This window comes from Stegostoma tigrinum, chromosome 22 (assembly GCF_030684315.1).
Source record: "Stegostoma tigrinum isolate sSteTig4 chromosome 22, sSteTig4.hap1, whole genome shotgun sequence".
NCBI lineage: Eukaryota > Metazoa > Chordata > Chondrichthyes > Orectolobiformes > Stegostomatidae > Stegostoma > Stegostoma tigrinum.
This window is the reverse complement of record NC_081375.1, coordinates 11,986,702-12,006,636: the sequence shown is the minus strand read 5'-3', so window position 1 is coordinate 12,006,636 and position 19,935 is coordinate 11,986,702. Positions and strand designations below refer to the sequence as shown.

At 48.5% G+C, this 19,935-nt stretch overlaps 1 protein-coding gene across 1 annotated transcript in view; it reads left to right on the top strand.

Annotated features, from left to right (window-relative positions):
- The first annotated feature begins 3,982 nt into the window (after positions 1 to 3,982).
- The window catches only part of LOC125463867 (mitochondrial dicarboxylate carrier), a 39,084-nt gene continuing 23,131 nt past the window's right edge, over positions 3,983 to 19,935 (top strand). Inside the window, exons 1-2 of the mRNA XM_059653858.1 lie at positions 3,983 to 4,487; positions 19,318 to 19,437. Coding sequence (XP_059509841.1) covers positions 4,398 to 4,487; positions 19,318 to 19,437 — 210 coding nt within the window. The 5' untranslated portion in view covers positions 3,983 to 4,397. The remainder of the gene's footprint in view (positions 4,488 to 19,317; positions 19,438 to 19,935) is intronic.

Below are 19,935 nucleotides of genomic sequence, written 5' to 3'. Positions count from 1 at the left end.
GTCTCAATACATTTGAGAAGGAAATAGATTTCAAGAAACTAAAGATATTGAGGAAACAGCGAGAGCTCAGAATTGTGGCTTTGAGGTTGAGAATCAGCCATGATCAAGCTGAATAGTGAGCGGGCTCAATGGGCTGAATGGCCTGCAATTTTCTATCACCCCTGTTTTCTATGTTTTAGAAACACCTCCGCCTGCCTCCACCTTATGTATTCCCTTCATAATCTTATATGTTTCTGTAAGATCTCCCCTCATTCTTCCAAATTCCAATGAGTATAATCCCAGTCTACTCAGTCTCTCCTCATAATCCAACCCTCTCAACGCTGGAATCAACCGAGTGAATCTCCACTGCACGCCCTCTGGTGCTAGTATATCCCTTCTCAAGTAAGGAGACCAAAACTGCACACAATACTCCAGGTGTGGCCTCACCAGGGCCCTATACAGCTGCAGCATAGCCTCCCTGTTTTTAAATTGCATCCCTGTAGCAATGGCAGATCCATTTGTCTTTTTAATTACCTGCTACACCTGCAATCCCACCTTCAGCGATTCAGGCACAAGGACACCCAAGTCCCTCTGCACAGCAGCATGCTGCAATTTTTTACCATTTAAAACACAGTCCATTTTGCTGTTATTCCTACCAAAATGGATGACCTCACACTTATCAACATTGTACTCCATCTGCCAGACCTTTGTCCACTCACTTAGACTATCGAGATCCCTCTGCAGGCTTTCAGTGTCTTCTGCACACTTTGGTCTACCACTCACCTTAGTGTCATCTGCAAATTTTGACACACCGCACTGAGTCCCCAACTACAAATCATCTATGTAAATTGTAAAGAATTGCGGTCCCAACACTGATCTCTGAGGCACACCACTCGCCACTGACCGCCAACCAGAAAAACACCCACTTACCCCTACTCTTTGCTTTCTACTGGTCAACCAGTAGAATCCATTGTCAGTTGTTGGAAAAATCCATCTGGTTCATTAATGTCCTTTTAGGGAAGGCAACTGCCATCCCTACCTGGTCTGGCCTACATGTGACTCCAGACTCATAGCAATATGGTTGACTCTTAACTGCCATCTGGGCAATTAGGCATGGGCAATAAATGCAGCCTGGTTAGCGACCCCCTCATCCTGTGAATGAATTTTTTAAAAGTTATCTGTGCTGAGAAGTGGTGAGCAACATTTACACCATGCAGTTACCAGGTGACTATCCAACAGGAGACAAGCTAATGACCATCTCTTGACATTCAATGGTGTTATCATCACTGAATCCCCACTATCGACATCCTGGGGGTTGCCATTCGCCAGAAACTCAATGGGACTCGCCACATAAACACAGCAGCTACAAGGTCAGAGGCTGGGAATCCTGCAGTGAGTAACTCACCTCCTGACTCCCCAAAGCCTGCCCACCATCTACAAGGCACAAGTCAGGAGTGCGATAGAATACTCCCCACTTTTCCGGATGGGTACAGCTCCAACAAAACTCAAGAAGCCTAAAACCTCTGGGAGTATTCCCGCTCATTTGTGTTCCCTCTGTGTGGGGGCAGTGACTCATAGAGTGGGAGATTGCTGCTGGAAGCGGCAGTGACAAGCTGGCCACCAGGTGCAGATGCTCCGAGTGGCTGCACACACAGCTAAGAGATAATGTGTTGGTGTGGCATCGTGCCAACGTCATTGCATTAGGAATTCAGGGTGCCCAGCCTAATGTTCTCAGGATTTGGTTTTGATTCCTATGCTAGCAATGACAGATGGTGAAATTTGAATTTAATAAAAATCTAGCATGTTGCCTGGGATGGAGCATTTTAGCTGTGAGGAGAAGCTGGATAAACTCAGCTTGAGGACAGTGTTGTCGGGAGCCCAAAGAACATTAATTCCAGTTATTGGCTTGTACAGAGAGGAGAAGGGTGCAGAGGAGATTTACCAGGATGCTGCCTGGACTGGAAGGCAGGTCTTATGAGGAAAGGTTGACGGAGCTAGGGCTTTTCTCATTGGAGCGAAGAAGGATGAGAGGTGACTTGATAGAGGTATACAAAATGATGAGAAGCATAGATAGAGTGGACAGCCAGAGACTTTTTCCCAGGGCGAAAATGACTACTACAAGGGGACATAATTTTAAGGTGATTAGAAGAAGATGCCAGAGGTAGGTTCTTGACACAGAGAGCACTGCTGACACTGGAGATCTGAAACAAACAAAGACAGAAATTGCTGGAGAAACTCAGCAGGTCTAGCAACATCTGTGAAGACAGAAGCAGAGTTAACGTATCAGATCCAGTGACCCTTCCTTATGACTGAAATCCTCTTCAAGGCTTCTGAAGAAGGCGTACTGGACTTGAATTCTTTGAGGAGATAATGACCAAGTTAGACAAAGGAGAGCCAGTCTGATCTGTTTAGATTTCCAGGCAGCCTTTGACAAGGTGTCGCACAGGAGCCTGCCAAATAGGATAAGAGCCCATGGTGTTAGGGGTAAGATACTGGCATGGACAGAGGATTTACTGACTGGCAGAAGACAAATAGTGAGGGTAAAGGGGTCTTTTTTAGGAATGGCAGCTTCAAGAGCAGAGATGTATTGCTGAAGCTGTATAAGGCTCTGGTCAGAGATAGCAGGAACTGCAGATGCTGGAGAACCTGCAGAAAATGAAGAAGGGTCGAGGCCCGAAACGTCAGCCTTCTTGCTCCTCTGATGCTGCTTGGCCTGCTGAGTTCATCCAGCTCTACACCTTGTTATTTAAGGCTCTGGTCAGACTGCATTTAGAACATTGTGAGTAGTTTTAAGCCATATCTCTAAGGGAGGATGTGCTGAAGTTGGTGGGGTCCAGAGGAGATTTACAAGAATGATCCTGGGGATGAAGGGCTTATCACACGAGGAGAAGTTGAGGGCTCTGGGTCTGTACTCCATGGAGTCTGGAAGGATGGGGAGGGGGATCTGATTGAAACTTACAGAATACCAGGAGGCCTGAACGGAATGGACAGGGAGAAGATGTTTATTTCAGTAGGAGAGGCTGGAACACAAGGGCACAGCCTCGGAGTGAAGGGACAACCCTTCCAAATTGAGATGAGGAGGAACTTTTTTAGCCAGAGGTTGGTGAATCTGTGGAACTCATCGTTGCAGAAGTGTTCAGAAGCCAAGTCATTTATTTAAGCCATTAAAAAAGAGAGATAGGTAAAAGCCAAAAGCCTGCAGATGCTGTAAATCAGGATCAAAAACAAAGTTGCTGTAAAAGCTCAACAGGTCCAGGAGCATCTGTGAAGGAGAAAACAGAGCTAGCGTTTCAGGTCCGGTGAGCTCTGAGAAAGGGTCACTGGACCTGAAATGTTAACAGAGATAGACAGGTTCTTGATTATTCAGGGAATCGAGGGTTACAGGGAGACGGCAGGAGATTGGGGTTGAGAAATATATCTGCCATGATTGAATGGTGGAACAGGCTCAATGGGCTGAATGGCCTAATTCTGCCCCTATATCTGACGGTCTCATGGAAATCTCAACCCTGTTTTCTCTAGCCGTGGATGCTGCCAGACCTGCTGAGTTCCTCCAACAATTTGTTTTGTTCCTTTCCTGAGTGTTTTACACAGGCTGGGAGTGCAGGGCGAGGAAAGCCGTGGGCGGAGGTGTGTTGGGGGGTGGGGGGAAGGAGGCCACGCTTGGGGAGGGTGTTTCATCCCCTGGGGGGGGGGGGTGGGGTGGGGATGGGAGAGTGGAGGGCTTTGTCAGCTCAGGCTAACAAGTTTGAAATGAGGAGGAGTGGGGTAGGGGTTTGGGTGGTGGGGAGCTGGGGGGGGGGGGTGGTGATTGGAAATCCCTGGGCTGCCAGACCTTCTCCCAGAGCCGGGCTCTGTCCGATGTCTGCAATGGGCAGTCAATCAAACCCTTCCCGCAAACCTATTGGCCCGGGCCGGGGCAGGGGGTTTGCTGTGATTGGAGGAGGTCGCTGCCAGTCAGGGAGTCCCCTCCTCCCTCGGGCGTTTGTATCCTTTTTTTGTTGCATGTTCAGCTGGAAGTTGTATTCCGGAAGTCCCTTGCACATTGGCTGTGCCACAGGGTCTCTAGCCTTCCCCCTCGCCACCACCAATCCAAAAGTCTTGTGTGAGCGATTCTCAGTCCATTCACTCTCCTGCGGGGGAGACGGAGACGGACGGGGGGAGAGAGAGAGAGGGAGGGAGGGAGAGGGAGGGAGGGAGAGAGAGAGAGAGAGAGAGAGAGAGAGGTGGGTGTTGGATTTATAATAAGAGGGAAGATTGATGAATTTAGCAGCGAAGGGGACTGTGTGCATCTCCGTGCCTGACAAAGCCGTCAGCCCCATTTAAGTAGAAGCCGGACGAGCCCAGGAGGCGATCAGAGCTGCTCGGTAAGGCCGTTCCCCCTCCAGCTCCAACACAGCCAGAGCGAGCAGGAGGTGGTCATGTCCGGGTCGAGGAGGTCTCGCTGGTATTTCGGAGGCTTGGCATCTTGCGGGGCAGCGTGTTGCACGCACCCCCTGGACCTCCTGAAGGTGAGCAGCCCCATGTGAGAAGCAGCTGAGGCTGGCTCTTTATTATAAAATCCCTCGTTTTTTATCGGGGAAGCTGCCGTCGCCGTTCAGCGAGGCCACTTGTGATTTTTCTGGGTCAAGAGGATTTGCAGAGTTTGCATTTTTCTCTGAGGTTTGAGTCTAAGGCCCCTATCACATGGCTTTGCGATTTAATTATCGCGGCTTTCCCTCCCCATTTCCTTCCTCAATGAGCGTCCTGCAAGTTGTTTCAAATTGTCAAAAAAAATCTTAAAGTATGTGGCACTGGTCACGTGGCGTGCATGGATGCATTTGTGCTAGCTGGTTTCTGATTTACTGTATTGCTTTCTGCACCGGTGATGCACACATCTCTCCTCCAGCTTTAGGAAGGTTTTCTTTTGTTTGTATTGGTACAGAGTTCCCTGGCTTTTCTTCTTCTTCTTGCTAATGATTGAACGCCCCCGTTCTCCTGATGCAAAGAGCTGCATTTTCTGTGCTCGCCAAGCTGAGAATCCTTGTGAATTTGAGAGCCATTTGACTGTGTAGTTCTGTGTCTCTGGCACTCATCGATCAGTGTGGTCAATACAGAGGGATAAGTTCCGTTAGATGATGGGGTATGGGGGTGAAATATGTGGGAAATTGAAGTTGATACAGTTAGCCATCGTCTTATTGAGTGACACAGCACTCTTAAGGATCTAAATGCACTCTTCCTGTTGTGTTACATACCTCTACTCAGTTCCAAAGCTTCAATGACAACTGAGAGGTTTGTAGTTGGCATTGTGATGTTTGAAGACAACAGAATGATGTGTGTACTCCACTACCCTCTCACTCTTCATTCATCTCATTTTTGTAATTGTTAATTTTGAGGATATGAGCATCACTGGCTGGGCACCATTTATGGCCCATCCCTCGTTGCCCGTTGAGAAGGTGGTGGTGAGCTGCCTTCTTGAACTGCTGCAGTCTGTGTGCTGTGGGTAGACCCGCAATGCCCTCAGGGAGGGAATGCCAGGATTTTGACCCAGAGACAGTGTAGAAAGTGATTTTTTTTTAAACAGGATGAGGGTGTCGTTGGCCAGGCCGCATTTATTATCCATCCCTAATTTCCCAGAGAGCAGTTCAGAGTTAACCACATTGCTGTGGGTCTGAAGTCACATGTACGCCAGACCAGGTAAGGATGGCCGTTTCCTTCCTGAAAGTGAACCAGTTGGGTTTTTTTCCAATAAGCAATTCATTGTCATCATTAGCCTCTTAATTCCAGACTTTTTTTAAAAATTGAGTTCAAATTCAACCATAGATAACAAGGTGTAGAGCTGGATGAACACAGGCCAAGCAGCATCTTAGGAGCAGGAAAGCTGATGTTTTGTCATTTCCTTCAGGCTTCCTTCATCTTTTGATGAAGGGTCTATGCCCGAAACGTCAGCCTTCCTGCTCCTATGATGCTGCCTGGCCTGCTGTGTTCATCCAGCTGTACACCTTGTTATCTCAGATTCTCCAGCATCTGCAGTTCCTATTATATCAAATTCAACCGTAGTGGGACTTGAACCCAGGTCCCCAAGACATTACCTAGTTCAACAGATTAACAGTCCAGTGATAATACCACTAGGCAATTGCCTCCCTTTTTTTTCCAGTTCAGGATGGTGAGTGGCTTGGAGGGGAACATGCAGGTGGTGGTGTTCCCATGTATCTGCTGCCCTTGTCCTTCTAGATGGAGGTGGTTGTGAGTTTGGAAGGTGCTGCCTGAGGATCTTTGGTGAATCTATGGAGTGCACATTGTCAATAGTACACACTGCTGCCACTGAGAGTCGGTGGTGGAGGGAATGGATGTTTGTGGATGTAGTGCCAACCAAATGGGCTGCTTTTGTCCTGGCTGGTCTTGCGCCTGAGTGTAAATGGTGGACAGGCTTTGGAGAGTTAGGATGAGAGTTACTGTCTGCAGGATTCCTAGCCTCTGACTTATTTTTGTAGCCACTGCACAACTGGTCCAGTTCAGTTTCTTGGTCATAGGCAATCCCCAGGCTGTCGACAGTGAGGGATTAAGTGATGGTAACACCATGGAATGTCATCTGCCAGTGGTCAGATTCTCTCTCGTGGGAGGTGGGCATAGCCTGGCATTTGTGTGGCATGAATGTTCCTTGCCACTTGTCATTCCCAGGCCTGGATGTTGTCCACATCTTGTTGCATTTGGACATGGGCATTGTCAACATCTATGGAGTCGCGAATGGTGCTGAACTTTGTGAAATCATTGGTGAACATCCCTCCACCATAAGGTCAGAAGTAGGGGAGGTCATTGAAGCAGCTGAAGATGGTTGGGCCTAGGACACTACCGTGAGGAACTCCTGCAGAGATGACCTGGTGCTGAGATGATTGACCGCCAACAACCATGACCAGCTTCTCATGTTCTCAGTGTGACTCTAACCTGGCACAAAGGAAGATAGTTGAAGTTGTTGGTGATCAGTCATTGTAACAGCCTTGTATCACAGTGCTTTTGTATGTGTGCTAAAACTATTGTGTTCTATTTAGGGCACCGTATTTTAAACAGCATGTTGAGGCTTTGGCGATGGGTAGAGGAGACTTACTGGAATGGGACTGGGTTTGCAACTTAATCTCTGTGCCGACACTTGAAACAGACATGGTGAAAGGGGAATTGAATTGCGGTGGTTAGAATCATGAAGAGTTTTGTCGCAGTAAATAAGGAGCTAGCATTTCTTAGAAAGTTGGAATCGTAGGGGACACAGAAAGCAGTCTGAAGTGAGATGAGTTATAATCGGAATCCACAGTCTGTAGGGAAGGTGGGAACGGAGTGAGCTATAACTTGCGACTGAGAATTTTTTTTATTTAAAGGCTGAGATAAAGAACGTGGACAATGGAATAATTTTAGATGGTTTGTTTAAATGGCTGTGAAGGGCTGAATGGCCTTCTGTTGCATAAGATCATGGGCTCCCGTGTGTCCTAAAAGTTGACGTGATTAACTTCTCTGTGAAATGTGACTGAACATTGCAACAGAAATAACAACGGTGTGACACTGTGTCCTCGTTTACAAGTGCTGTACTCAATCTCTAATGTTTTCTGCTCCACGGTTTCAGGGATTGGTCAACATTGCTGCTGCATGAGACCCCACCCCCACTGGGGCACTGAGTAATAATTGCTGGTGAGGCTTGTGTTCTATTTTTGAAGAGCTTGCCAGAAAGAAACACCACCAGCAGATTTGTCCCAGTACCAGCCGTGCCCCAGAGGGCGTGTTTGTTGGACTGTTGTTTGTTATTTTTTCCCCTGAATTTATCACTTTGCCTTCATCAGCTGATAACATGCAGAGTTGTGAAAATGCGGGATTGTATTTCGCTCGATAGATGCAATGCAGCGATTCACTCATCCTTGCTAGTGCCCTCTCAGAACATCCCTGACAAACTAGTGAGGAGTCTGGAGGAGTAAAGTACTAGCCTCCTTACTGAGGAAGAATTGCATGATTGAATTGGAAGTAGTTCTGAAAAGGTTCACCAGATTAAAACCTGGAATGGCTGTGTGTTTCACTGGGGTGGACGAGGTCAAATGTCACATCACATCAGGTTATGGTCCAGCTGATTTATTTGGAAACACAACCTCCTGGAATCTCTGTCCTCCTTCAGGCGCCAGTCAGCGAGGTGACACTTATGAGCCTTTCATCCTCTGCTTACAAGTTCTTCTGTGTCACCTCTCTCACTAACACCTGAAGAAGGAGTGAGACTCTGAAAGCTTGTGTTTTCAAATAACATTTTGAATAACGTTGCATAAGTTGGTGTTGTGTGAGTTTTGACCTGGAATGGCTGGGTTGATTTCATGTGGGAAGGTTGGACAGGCCGTTGTATCTGTTGGAATTTAGAAATGCAGGAGTTAACGTGATTGGAAGAAATTAGATCCTGCAGGATCTTAGTGGGGATGTGGAAAGGATGCTTCTCTCTTGTGGGGAAATTCAGCGTCAGTGCCTCAAACAAGACGGTTTTAAGATGGATGAGGCCAATTTATTTTTCTCCTGGAGGCCCGTGAAGTGTTGGATCCCTCTCCTCCCGAAGGAAGCAGAGTTTTGGATTGTTATTTAGGGAAAAGGTGAATAGATTCTTGGTTAGTGAGGAGGGATGGTGGAAGTGAGTTTGAAGTGGCAGTCAGATCACAGGAGTCTTATTGAATGGTAATGCAGCTCATGGGGCAGAATGGCCTCTTTCTGCTAGCCCATGTGATTGTGTGAAAGGTACGTAGCAGTGACATTGGGTTAGTGAGTATAGGTGTGGCATAAGTGCACTTAGCCCTTCTGATTTCTGCCAGTCACTGTTTCTGACCCCCCCCTGCCCGAGTTATGATCTTGTTTGCTTTATTGCTGGAGTTTTATTGTTCTGTACCTGTGGAGGTGTGTTTTGTCTTAAACTCTGTGTACAGCTTGTGCTCGTGTCGAATGTTGGAGCTCACTTTGTCATGGCCCTTCACTGCAATCTGGGCCATCACCATTAGTTTATTGTTAAGTACCTTTATATCCAATAAGTTTAGCAGTCCCCTCGCCATGGATCCCAAGCTAAATGAGAGCCAATCTCCATAAACATCAGCAGAATGCTCCTTCTTCTGTTTTAAGCATTTGGGAAAGAGCTCACCGCCTCGATTTCCAACTTGAGAACTTTGAATTGAGCACAGCACTGCAGAAAGATCAAGCCCCTTTGTAGCTTTAAGGGCACCAGATTAGCATAGCTGCCAATCATTTTAAACTTACATTGCGTGCAATCTTTGTGCAATAAAATCCGATGCAGAATGTCTTCAGGTTATTATCACTGTCCTTGATAAGGTTAGCACTCACCATTTCCCCTTGTCTCCTCATGACTGATACCACAGGCACTGAGATAACGCATCACTTCAGAATGAGTTGTGGAATTCTTGTACTGTGTTTCGTACCCCATGAGAAGTCCGATCTCTACTCCTGTAAAATCTGTCTTTATTTCTGCCTTGCCCTGAAACTTGGCAACCGCACCCCCACTTCCTGCCAGGAGTCCTCAAACTACAGAGTAATGTTGCCTCTGAGTGTGGAAGGGTCATCCTGTCTGTATCTGCTTCTCCCGCTGTGTGTGGTATCGCAGGGCCAGGGGGTGTGCGCTTCAGGCTGACCAACTTGGTACATGCCAGGGTGTTTAACTCCTTCTCCTGTGTTGCATGCCCTTGCTTGTACCATGAGGATTTGGGGCTGTGAAGATTGGGAGGGGTTAATGATGGTAGGGGCGGTTATGATGGCATCAGTTGTTGGCTCTGAGCCCTCTTCTTCTACCTCTTGGAGCTCAGTGAGTCCTCTTTCTCCCCCCCCCCCCCCCCCCCCACCCCACCCACTTTCACTTCATGTGCCACCCAGTGCCTACTGCAGTCGTCACATCCACATTCCCCAGTCTCTCCAGCACCGAAAGAAACTGCAGAGAGATGTGAATACACAGCCCTGTCTATTACAGAAACCAGCCTCCCATCAGTTGATGGAATTTAGTTCCTTCCATTATATCCATTCTGAGGAAGGGTCACTCGACCAGAAATGTTAATTCTGATTTCTGTCCACAGATGCTGCCAGACCTGCTGAGCTTTTCCAGCCATTTCTATTTCTTGTTCATCCATTAACTTCAACTATACTTGCCACAACTTCCACAAAGCAACCAATATAGCCAAAGCCCCCTCCCTGGTTACACGCTACTCTGTCGGGCAGAAGATATTAAACGTTGTACGCATGTACAAACAGGTTTGAGAACACAGTGGCTCAGTGATTAGCACTGCTGCCTCAGCGCCAGGGACCTGGTTCAATTCCAGCCTCGGGCAACTGTCTGTGTGGAGTTTGCATGTTCTCCCTGTGTCTGCGTGGGTTCCCTTCGGCTACTCTGGTTTCCTCCCACAGTATAAAGATGTGCAGGCTGGGTGGATTGGCCGTGCTAAATTGCTCATAGTGTTCAAGGGTGAGTAAGTTAGGTGGATTAGACATGGGAAATGCAGGGTTACAGAGAAGGGGAAGGGGGATGGGGATGGATCTGGGTGAGATGTTGTTCACTGTGGGACGGGATGGAATTGATGGGCCAATTGGCCTGTTTCCACACTGTGGGGATTCTATGAACAGCTGCTTCCTGCTGTTATTAGACTTTTGAATGGACCTGTTTAATGTTACTGTTGATCCCGCTCTCGCTGTCTAGTTGTGACACTGTATCCTGCACTCTGTTCTGTTACCCTGATACGGTTGTACAGTATGTTCTGCCTGTAAAGCGCATAACATAACACTTTTCTCTGTACATACATGTGACATTGATACATCTAACCTCATCGCTGCCAACTTGGCAGCAGCTCAGACACTCCTTTTCTTGCATTGCCACACCAGTATCATTGATCAGTTGGTTCTGGGATGGTATGACATTGACTTCCTGTTACTGCTCTGTAATTACTGAAGTGTCTTTATTTCTAGCTACCCTCAGCTCTTGAAATGTCGGTTTTGGACACTGTGTAGCACCAAGGCCTTTCTGTGGATCCTAGATCTCCCTCAAGCCTCCTTCCTTTTTTTTAATAGAATCCCTACACTTTGGAAACAGGCCATTTGGCCCAGCAAGTGCACACTGGCCCTCAGAGTATCCCACCCAGATCCATCCCTCTATAACCCACTTGTCCCTGGACACTATATGGGCAATTTAGCATGGCCAATCCACCGTGACCTGCACATCTTTGGATTGTGGGTGGAAACCAGCGCAGAGAGAACGTGCAAAATCCACACAGACAGTCGCCCGAGGGTGGAATCGAACCCAGGACCCTGGTGCTGTGAGGCGGCAGTGCTAACCGCTGAGCCAACGGGCTGTTTGTTGCCTGACGTTGGCTTTACCCCGGGGCACACTTTCTCCGCAATGTTTCCTGGTCGCCCACTCACTCCTGATCCCTCTTTATAAAAGATATTGGGTGACTGCTTGGTCTAAGTTGTGCGGGAGATTTCTTCCTCGAACCGTCTCTCTGAATGAACGAAATCTGGAAATGTCGAGCTGGGGGAAGTCACCAAGAATTTGGAGCTACTTCCTCATCCAAACTGTTGTCGTAACGATAGACTCCCAACCAAGCTTTCACTCTCACGCACCCCAAAGTCCAGCCCAGTATTTATTCAGACCCTGGGCTCTGGACTGGTGTAATTATATTGAACTTCACTCCCCGTTGTCAGTTTCCATGGGGATTGGAATGGAAGGTAGATTTCAATAAAACCCTGCAATCCCGAGTGATGCAATGGAACAGGAAACAGTGTCTCTGCAAGAATTCGCTCGCTGGTCCCTGATTTACTCAGGGCCTTGCTGGCTAAGTCTGTATCTATTGCCCATTGCTAATTGCCCCTTGCAAAGTTCAAGGTGGTTCTCCTCAATCGTCCTTTGAAAATTGCATTTTTATTGTGCTTGTAAACCTTTTGATGGGTTTGAGTGCCCTCCTTATCTGCTGAAAACAGCCTGGAATAAAATCTGTCGTCTCATTCTCCTCGGGGGAAACCCAATTCGTTTCGTGCTGGTCCCACTGAGTGATCAGGTGCCGAGCCATTCTGGTCAATGAGGTTCCCACTGGGTACCCATTCGCTTTGAGCATGAACGTCATGAGTTCAAGTCACAATCCAGATGCCCTGTGCCAAAATCATGCCTGACCCTTTTACTGCAGTGATGAGGGGGGTGCTGCCCTGCCTGAGGGTCGGTGCCAAGGGAGTGCTGCCCTCCTGGAGTGGCAATGCTATGGGAGTACTATGCTACCAGAGGGTCAAAGCTGGACGGTCCATGCTAAGGGGTTAGGTCAGTGCCAAGGAATTGCAGCCCTGTCGGAGGGGCAGCGCTCAGAGAGGGGGCCGCACTGTCAGAGGGTCAGTGCTGAAAGGGCTGTGTTTCAGAAAAGGCATTAAACTGTCTGCCTTTTCAGCTGGCCATAAAAGAGCCTCTTGCACTTTTCTTCGCTAGGTCTTTTTTGACTGTTGGCTGAGAAATGCAGAGCAGATTAGTCGTGGGAAGTGATCGTCGGGTGCTTGCTACTTGGGTTTTCCTCTGACATGTTATCGGAGCAGGATTGGATGGTGTGACCTGTCAAACCTACTCCCACAGGCAGTGTAACTGTTGCTGAGGAGGGGCTTCAATACCGTTTCACAGCCTGCTCCCCATATCCCTGTCTGTGTCTGTCTCTGTGTGTGTGTGTGCACTGTAGAGTTTATGCACTGTTCCCAATTTCTCGGACTGTACAAAAGAGAATCTGTCGTCCAAGAGTCTTTGGGGGGTCGGGGGTTGGGGAAACAACAGGATATCTGAGTGAGAGAGCTTTGCATCGGCCCCGTTGTGGTTGGGTGGCGGGGGCATGTAGTTACATTTCGAGCTGAACCCTGTAGCGTTTTTCTGTTTTATCTCACTGAACACGCGCACCCGCGTGTCCCTGTCCCCTCTTGATGCTGACTGCTCGCTGGCTGTGATGCCAGACTGCAAATGTTTTCAGCCAAGGCTGCCCCTTACTAATCGTAACCACGCAAATGTTCCTCAGTTCCACTGCTGTGCCTCTCATTAGAGATAGGAAGGTGGAAATTTAACTTGGACGGGCTGCGCCTTTGATTTTGCTCTGCACAGAAGTTGCATCCTAGCCTCGTTTCTCCTGAACCTTTTAATTATCTGGAACCTTTTCCTGAATGTAACATTAATCCCGATTTGTGGTGACCTGTCCCACGTTCAGATTTCTGACTGACGTTTCTTGATTAACCGTCAGCTGTCGCTCTCCACTTTTAGTGAATTGCTCCTTACAATCATTTGCCGTTTTTAGAAAGCTTTTGGTCATCTTGTCTGAATGTGTCTATTAGTGGTTCGGTGTCTAATTTTTCTTTATAATATTGCTGTGCAACATCTTGGGATGTTTCCCTATGTTAAAGGCACCATTAGAAATGGTCTTGTTTTGGATTGCTTGTTTAAACATTACTCTGCTTCCAGGGCAGTACAGCAGTGTGTGTGTGTGCGGGTGCGAGGGGGTTAAGTCTGATTTTAGGGTAGTGAGGGAATATTTAGATTCATCGTTTCTTGAAGGTGGAGTTGTAAGAGACAGGATAGTACAGAAGGCATTTGGTATGCTTGCCTTTATTGGTCAGTGCGTTGAGTACAGGAGTTGGGAGGTCATGTTGCAGCTGTACAGGACACTTTTTTGGAATGTTACGTTCAGTTCTGGTCTCCCTGCTGTGGGAAGGACATTGTGAAACTTGAAAGGGTTCAGAAAAGATTTACAAGGTTATTGCCAGGGTTGGAGGGTTTGAGTTATGGGGGGGGGGGCTAAAATAGCCTTGGGACTATTTTCCCTGAGGCATTGGAGGCCGAGAGGTGACCTTATAGAGGTTTATAAAATCATGGGGTCGTGTTTCGTGTAAATAGCCAATGCTTTTTCCCAGGGTAGGGGAATCTAAAACTAGAGGGCATAGGTTTAAGGTGAGGGGGGGGAGAAAGGGATCTAAGGGGCAGCTTTTCCTGCAGAGGGTGGTGTGTGTATGGAATGAGCTGCCAGAGGAAGTGGAGGAGGCAGGTGCCATTACAGCATTTAAAAGGCATCAGGATGGGCCCATGAAGGGGAAGAGATTAGAGGGACGAGGGCACAATGCTGGCAAATGGAACTAGATTAATTTAGGATATCTGATTGGCGTGGATGATTTGGACTGAAGGCTCTGTATCAATGCTGTATAGTTCTGTGACTCTCTGGGATAATGGTAACGGGGTCATGTTTGAGAAGAGCACAATTAATGCAGTTCAGTGGTCATTGTCTCAAGGACCTGTTGACATGATCTTTGTGCTGGTCAGAATGCAGCTTCTCAGTTGTCCTTCTCCAAATGCTTCCATGGTTTGGAAGAGGCATGAGGGTTGGTGGGTGGGGTGGGGGAGCACTGGTTCACTTGTAAGAGTTCTCTGGCTTCTTAATTAAAAATCACAGTTTTTGCAACTGCTCGAGGAAAAGTAAACTGATTTTCTCTCGACCCTGGAGTGGTTTACTGCACGTAACAGAGAGTCATGGTCTGAAGGTATCTCTCTATCAAATCACAGAATCCCTGCTGTGTGGAAGCAGCCATTCGGCCCATTGTGTCCACATCAAGCCCCCAAAGAGCATCCCTCCCAGATCGACCACCCTACCATAATCCTTGAAATCCTGTATTTCCCATGGCCAATCCACATAGCCTACACATCTTTGGACTGTGGGAGGAAACCGGAGCACCCGGAGAAAACCCACGCAGACACGGGGAGGATGTGCAGACTCCACACACAGACAGTCACCTGAGGGTGGAATCGAACCCGGGTCCCTGGCGCTGTGAAGCAGCAGTGCTAACCACTGAGCCACCCGTTGTTCGCCGTCTAGACTACTCAGTCATGCAAAGACCTATCATATGATTGTTGGCAGGCAGCAGAGCGTTGCCATTATAACTGGGTCATTAACCCACAAACCAATCCACAGCATCTTGCCAACTAAAGTGCCAGTTGTATCCAGCCTCTCAGTGCCAGTTTGTCTGTAGACTACCTTAAACAATTAGTGGGGCAGGCGTTGTGGCTGGGGAGGGACTGTGTGAATGATACTTGCAGTGAGAGGGTCAAGTTAATCCCTTTCTAGACACGTAGCCATCACGTAGTTTTCAAACAGTTCTCGCTTCGAACCGCAGTTAGAAATACTAGACACCTGAAGAGAGGTGGACTTTACAAGATGCAGGGACTTCTTAAACATTTGGTTTTTATTTTCGTTGCGAGTTGAGTGTTTGAATCTGCCCTTTTTGAGCCTTTTTTTTTGCAGGAGGGATTGTGAAACGTTCAGTGTTTGCTATGCAAGTCACAGATTTCCTGATACAATGAGCTCTGGGTTCTCTGTCGGTCCTGGCCAAGTGCCAATCCTTGTTTACTTTGTTTCACACTCGTTTGACGTTAACCGCTGCTTACCAGCCAATGTTTTGGGACCCACCCCCCCCCACAATAGGACTGTATGTCCTCTGATATTAAACCTACTTCTAACCAGCCACCAGCCTTCATGATGGTGACTGTGTGTTGGGGGTGTGGGGGTTTATTGCTGTTTTTCTGGCTTATGCACTCCCCAGACACAGATTATTGGGATCTTGCTGCAAGCAAGTGTTTCCTACATTTACAGCAGGCGGCTACACTCCCAAAGTGCCTCATTGGCTGTAAACAGCATTGGGCTGCTCTGAAAGGCGCTATAGACAGGTAAAGTATTCCGATGGCCTGGCTCAGCACTGAGCCCTTGCTGACAAGGGACTGAAGCCCTGGTCCTGCCCTGTACCTCTTTGAGCTGGCACAGAGGAGACACCTAATTCTGAGGCCCCATCCCTGAGATCTGGCAATGGTATGTCCATCAATGTGCTAACCGGGGGGCAACCACAGGCCAAGCATTCACGCCATTTTCCTCGCTATTTCTATCTTTCAGCTTCCTCCTGGAGCTACAGTCTTCTGTTTGGGATAGTATTCTGAGAAAGTCCAGTGAGGCAGATGGTAACATAGGAACAGGAAAAGGCCATTTGGCCCTTCAATCTACATCCATTTTTCATTGTAGATCTTCACTGACCCTCCATTCACCGGAATTGAAAGAATATAAGTGACTAGTGCAACACCTCTGTGAGCCAATAAGTTTTGATTAGTCGCTCATAACTTGAGGTCCCCAATAAAAAGAGTGAGCCAGTGGCCATTCGGTCCATTGAGTCTGTTCTGTCGTACAATAATAAGATTTATGACTGAGCTGGCTGTGGCTTTAACTCAACACGGCTGTTTGCTGCCACAGCCCTGTGCTCCCTTGTCAATGAAACGCCTGCTTACCCTGGCCATGGACCTACTCAATGACTGAACCAGCACCGCTTTCTGGGGGAGCGAATGATTGTCCATTCCTCCTCATCTCTGACTTAACTGGGAGACCCCTCTAATCTTTGAAACAGTGTTCCCTAATTCCAGATTTTCTGTTTTTGGGGGGTCGTGGTGAATATCCTCCTCAGACATTCCGCCCCCAACCACAAGAAGCTTTTATTATTTTGAAGAGTCCGCCTCGCATTTGAAACTACCTGTGAGGGTAGGTATATCAGGTTGGACCTTGCGTTCAGAGACAGCCGTGATGTCACATCTCCCCTGCCCTCGACGGCCCTGGTTACAGGGAGTTCACTGAGATCATGGCTGATCCATTGACTCCATCCTCCTGCCTTGACTCCATTTTTTTTATAGCATTCCCCATGTCTCGGAAAGCATCAACTGGTCTCCAATTTCGAGATATTTTCTGAGCCAGCGTCCACTGCTCTCTGGTGGGAATTGCACCACCCAGGGACAGCAAAGGGGATGGAACTGACTGCTGAGCTGGCCACCAAGGGACCCTGGGGTGGGTGGTGTTGGTCTGAATGGCCTCCTGTACTGTAAAGATTGAGTCCATCTGTCGGGGCAGGAGGGAGGAGAATTGAACACAAAAGATGTCATACTTCAGTTGTACAGATGAGACCATGCTCTGAATATTGTTCACAGTTTAGATCTCCCTATGGGGACAGCTCTGTGGTTAGCACCAGGGACCTGGGTTCGATTCCACCCTGGGGGGGGACTCCACTCGCAGCCTTACAACATCTCCTTGACCAACTCCCAAACCCACTTATTGATTTTTCTCCAGTCAGCTTGAGGAACCAGAAACAGGAGTGGGCCATTCAGCCCCTTGAGCTGATTCTACCATTCCATCCAATCACGACAAACTCCATATGCCTGCCTTTGGCCCATATTCCTTCATTCCTTTGCTGAACGAGGAGTGCTGAAGTCAATTTTTACAGATTCTTTCAGTCTTTCTGTAACTGACTGGAAACTGACCCTTGATCCTTCCGGGACAAACAGCTAAATTACTGTTTGTTTGAGTGACGGGAGCACTATTTAAAATAAAAACCTTTTTTGAAATGCCTGCGTCATAAAACACACACACGCACACAAATCTGGGCTGCAAGCTATTTAAAGAGAATGCCATTTAAGTGTTTTCACTCCAGGTGTGGTCTGATCCATCCTGAACCGGCCTGGTCCTGGTTCCCCAGGGGTTGTGTTCCAAGAGACAGCTCTTGTTGCACTCTAGCTTGTGTTCTGTCTGTTTGAGAAAGTGACTGTAAACACGGCTCTCGGTTTACAGATAGCAGCAGATTTGAGCTGCGATATGTTAATACAAGCTGATTCCTGTCCGTCACTCCTCACTGATCGGGCACGTGCACGGGCTGGGCTAAGAAGGTCCCCGTCATTCTGCATCTAACTGCTGGCAATGAGGCCTCCTCCCTATTACGGCTATAAGAACCCTGCAACCTCGGAGGCCATTCGGCCCCTTCAGGCAGTTCCATCATTCTGACAGATTGTGGTGTGATTTGTGTCCTCACTCCCTTTCTGTGGCTTAGCTCTCTATCCCTTGATTGACCACTTCTCTCAGGGAGGAGCCTGATGGTTTGATCTGAGCTCCTCACAAAGAACTGTTTGCAACTTCCCTCTTCAGTCGCTGGAGGGAGAGTTTGATTTTGATTTGTTCAAAGTCCCTTTTCCAAAAAAAAACACTCTATCTTTTGTTTCCTGCCCCTTCGGTGCCTGGAATGCTGCCTTGTTTTTCATCTCCACCCCATTTCCCTTTCGCTGTGAGACTGTGCCCCACTCTCTTTCGAAGTCAGTTTTGAGGGAGTGTGTGTGGGGCATTGGTGGGGTGTTGGATGGTCAGCATTGCAGCCAATGCTTGCCCTGGTCTGATGTCAATACTTTCCCAAGGCATGCTTTGGAACTATTACACACCGTGTCTCTTCGATCTCTTCCTATCAGCCTCTCACCTTCCCTGGGATCACACTGTGCTGAGACAAGCGCTGAGAAATTCAGCAGGTCAGTGGACAAAAAGAGAGAGAAACCGGAGTCCAGTATGGACTCTGTATGAAGTGTGCAGCTCTGTCCTTTTTTGGTTCCTTTAAAATAAAGGCAAGGTTTCTGGCTCAGTATCTCGGGGTATGGTCTCGCCAAGGCCGGACACAAATGCACCAGGCGTCCTTGCTGGGAATCATAGAATCCCCAAAGTGCTGGAGCAGGCTGTGCGGCCCACTGACTCCTCACCAACCCTCCAAAGGTCATCCCGCCTAGATCCAACCTATCCCTGTAACCCTGCATTCCCCATGGCTAACCACCCAGCACATCCCTGAATGCTTAGGGGCAATTCAGCATGGCTAATCCACCCTAACCCGCACATCTTTGGACTGTGGGAGGAAACCGGAGCAGCAGGAGGGGAAACCCACGCAGACACTGGGAGAACGTGCACAGTTCACACACAGTGGCCAGTAGATGGGATCGAGCCTGGGTCCCTGGCGTTGTGAGGTGGCAATGCTAACCCGACATACTCCAAACCTGTTGCGCTGAAAAAGTCAGCGTTCCTGAATTTCCTAACTGGCACCCTGCTTGACAGCTTTTAGTGACTCGCGGATAAGGTAACCCAGAATCCCGTTGAACACCGTCACTCCCAGATCTCTCACCGTTTCCGAAATCCTCTGCTTTTCTGTTGTACCAAAGTGAATACCTTCACGCTTACCTCCTCAATACTGCAGTGGGCAGAGACCAGCTAACTCTGGGCAGGGCTGGGGTTTCTGGCTTGTAGGTCATGTAGCCCCCAATCCCCCAGCTGGCTCTGTGAGCAGGACCTCTCAGTTAGTCTCCCTCCCCTGCACTTTTTCTGCAGAAACTGACACCTTCCTCAATTCCTGGAAGGTCCTGTTGAACGTGTCTTCCCCACCCAATCCCCCCCACAAAGCACCAACCCGAGCCCCTAACCTGTTTTCTCCATGGGTAGTGTCTGAATTTTGTCTTCCCTCCCTGGGCAGGTCCACCTCCAGACCCAGCAGGAAGTGAAGATGAGGATGACCGGGATGGCGGTCCGTGTCGTTCAGAATGATGGGATCCTGGCACTCTACAACGGCCTGAGCGCCTCCCTCTTCCGCCAGGTAAAGCTGCCCACCTGTGCGTGCAAATGTGCGGGTGGAGGGTGGGTGAGGCCTCGGTGCAACAGTGGGTGCAAGAGAGCCCATGCCTGTGCCTGGGGTGGGGCTTTGGGCTGGCCGTGAGTGTGGGTTGTGAAGGAAGAGTGGGGCGGTCGTAGCAACTGGCGCAGTTAAACCCTGGCACTGTCAGCAAAGAAGGGGATGTCAATGCTGCTTCTGACGGTGGGTGAAGACAGCTCCCATCTAACAGGAGTGCTTTGATACCGCAGCACTACTAGAAGCCTGGGGCCTAGGGCCTGGCCCGGGACCAGGGAGTAGGGGGCCTGGCTCAGACCCAGGACCGGTCAGATTAAGGAAAGTAAAATAACCTCTCATAACTCAAAATCGAGACCAATCGGCCCATTGTGGGGTAGTAAATAAAAAAGAAATAAGAGCAGGAGTGGGCCGTTCAGCCCATTACAATGCGATTAGATCATGCTTGATTCGGTTGTGGATTTAACT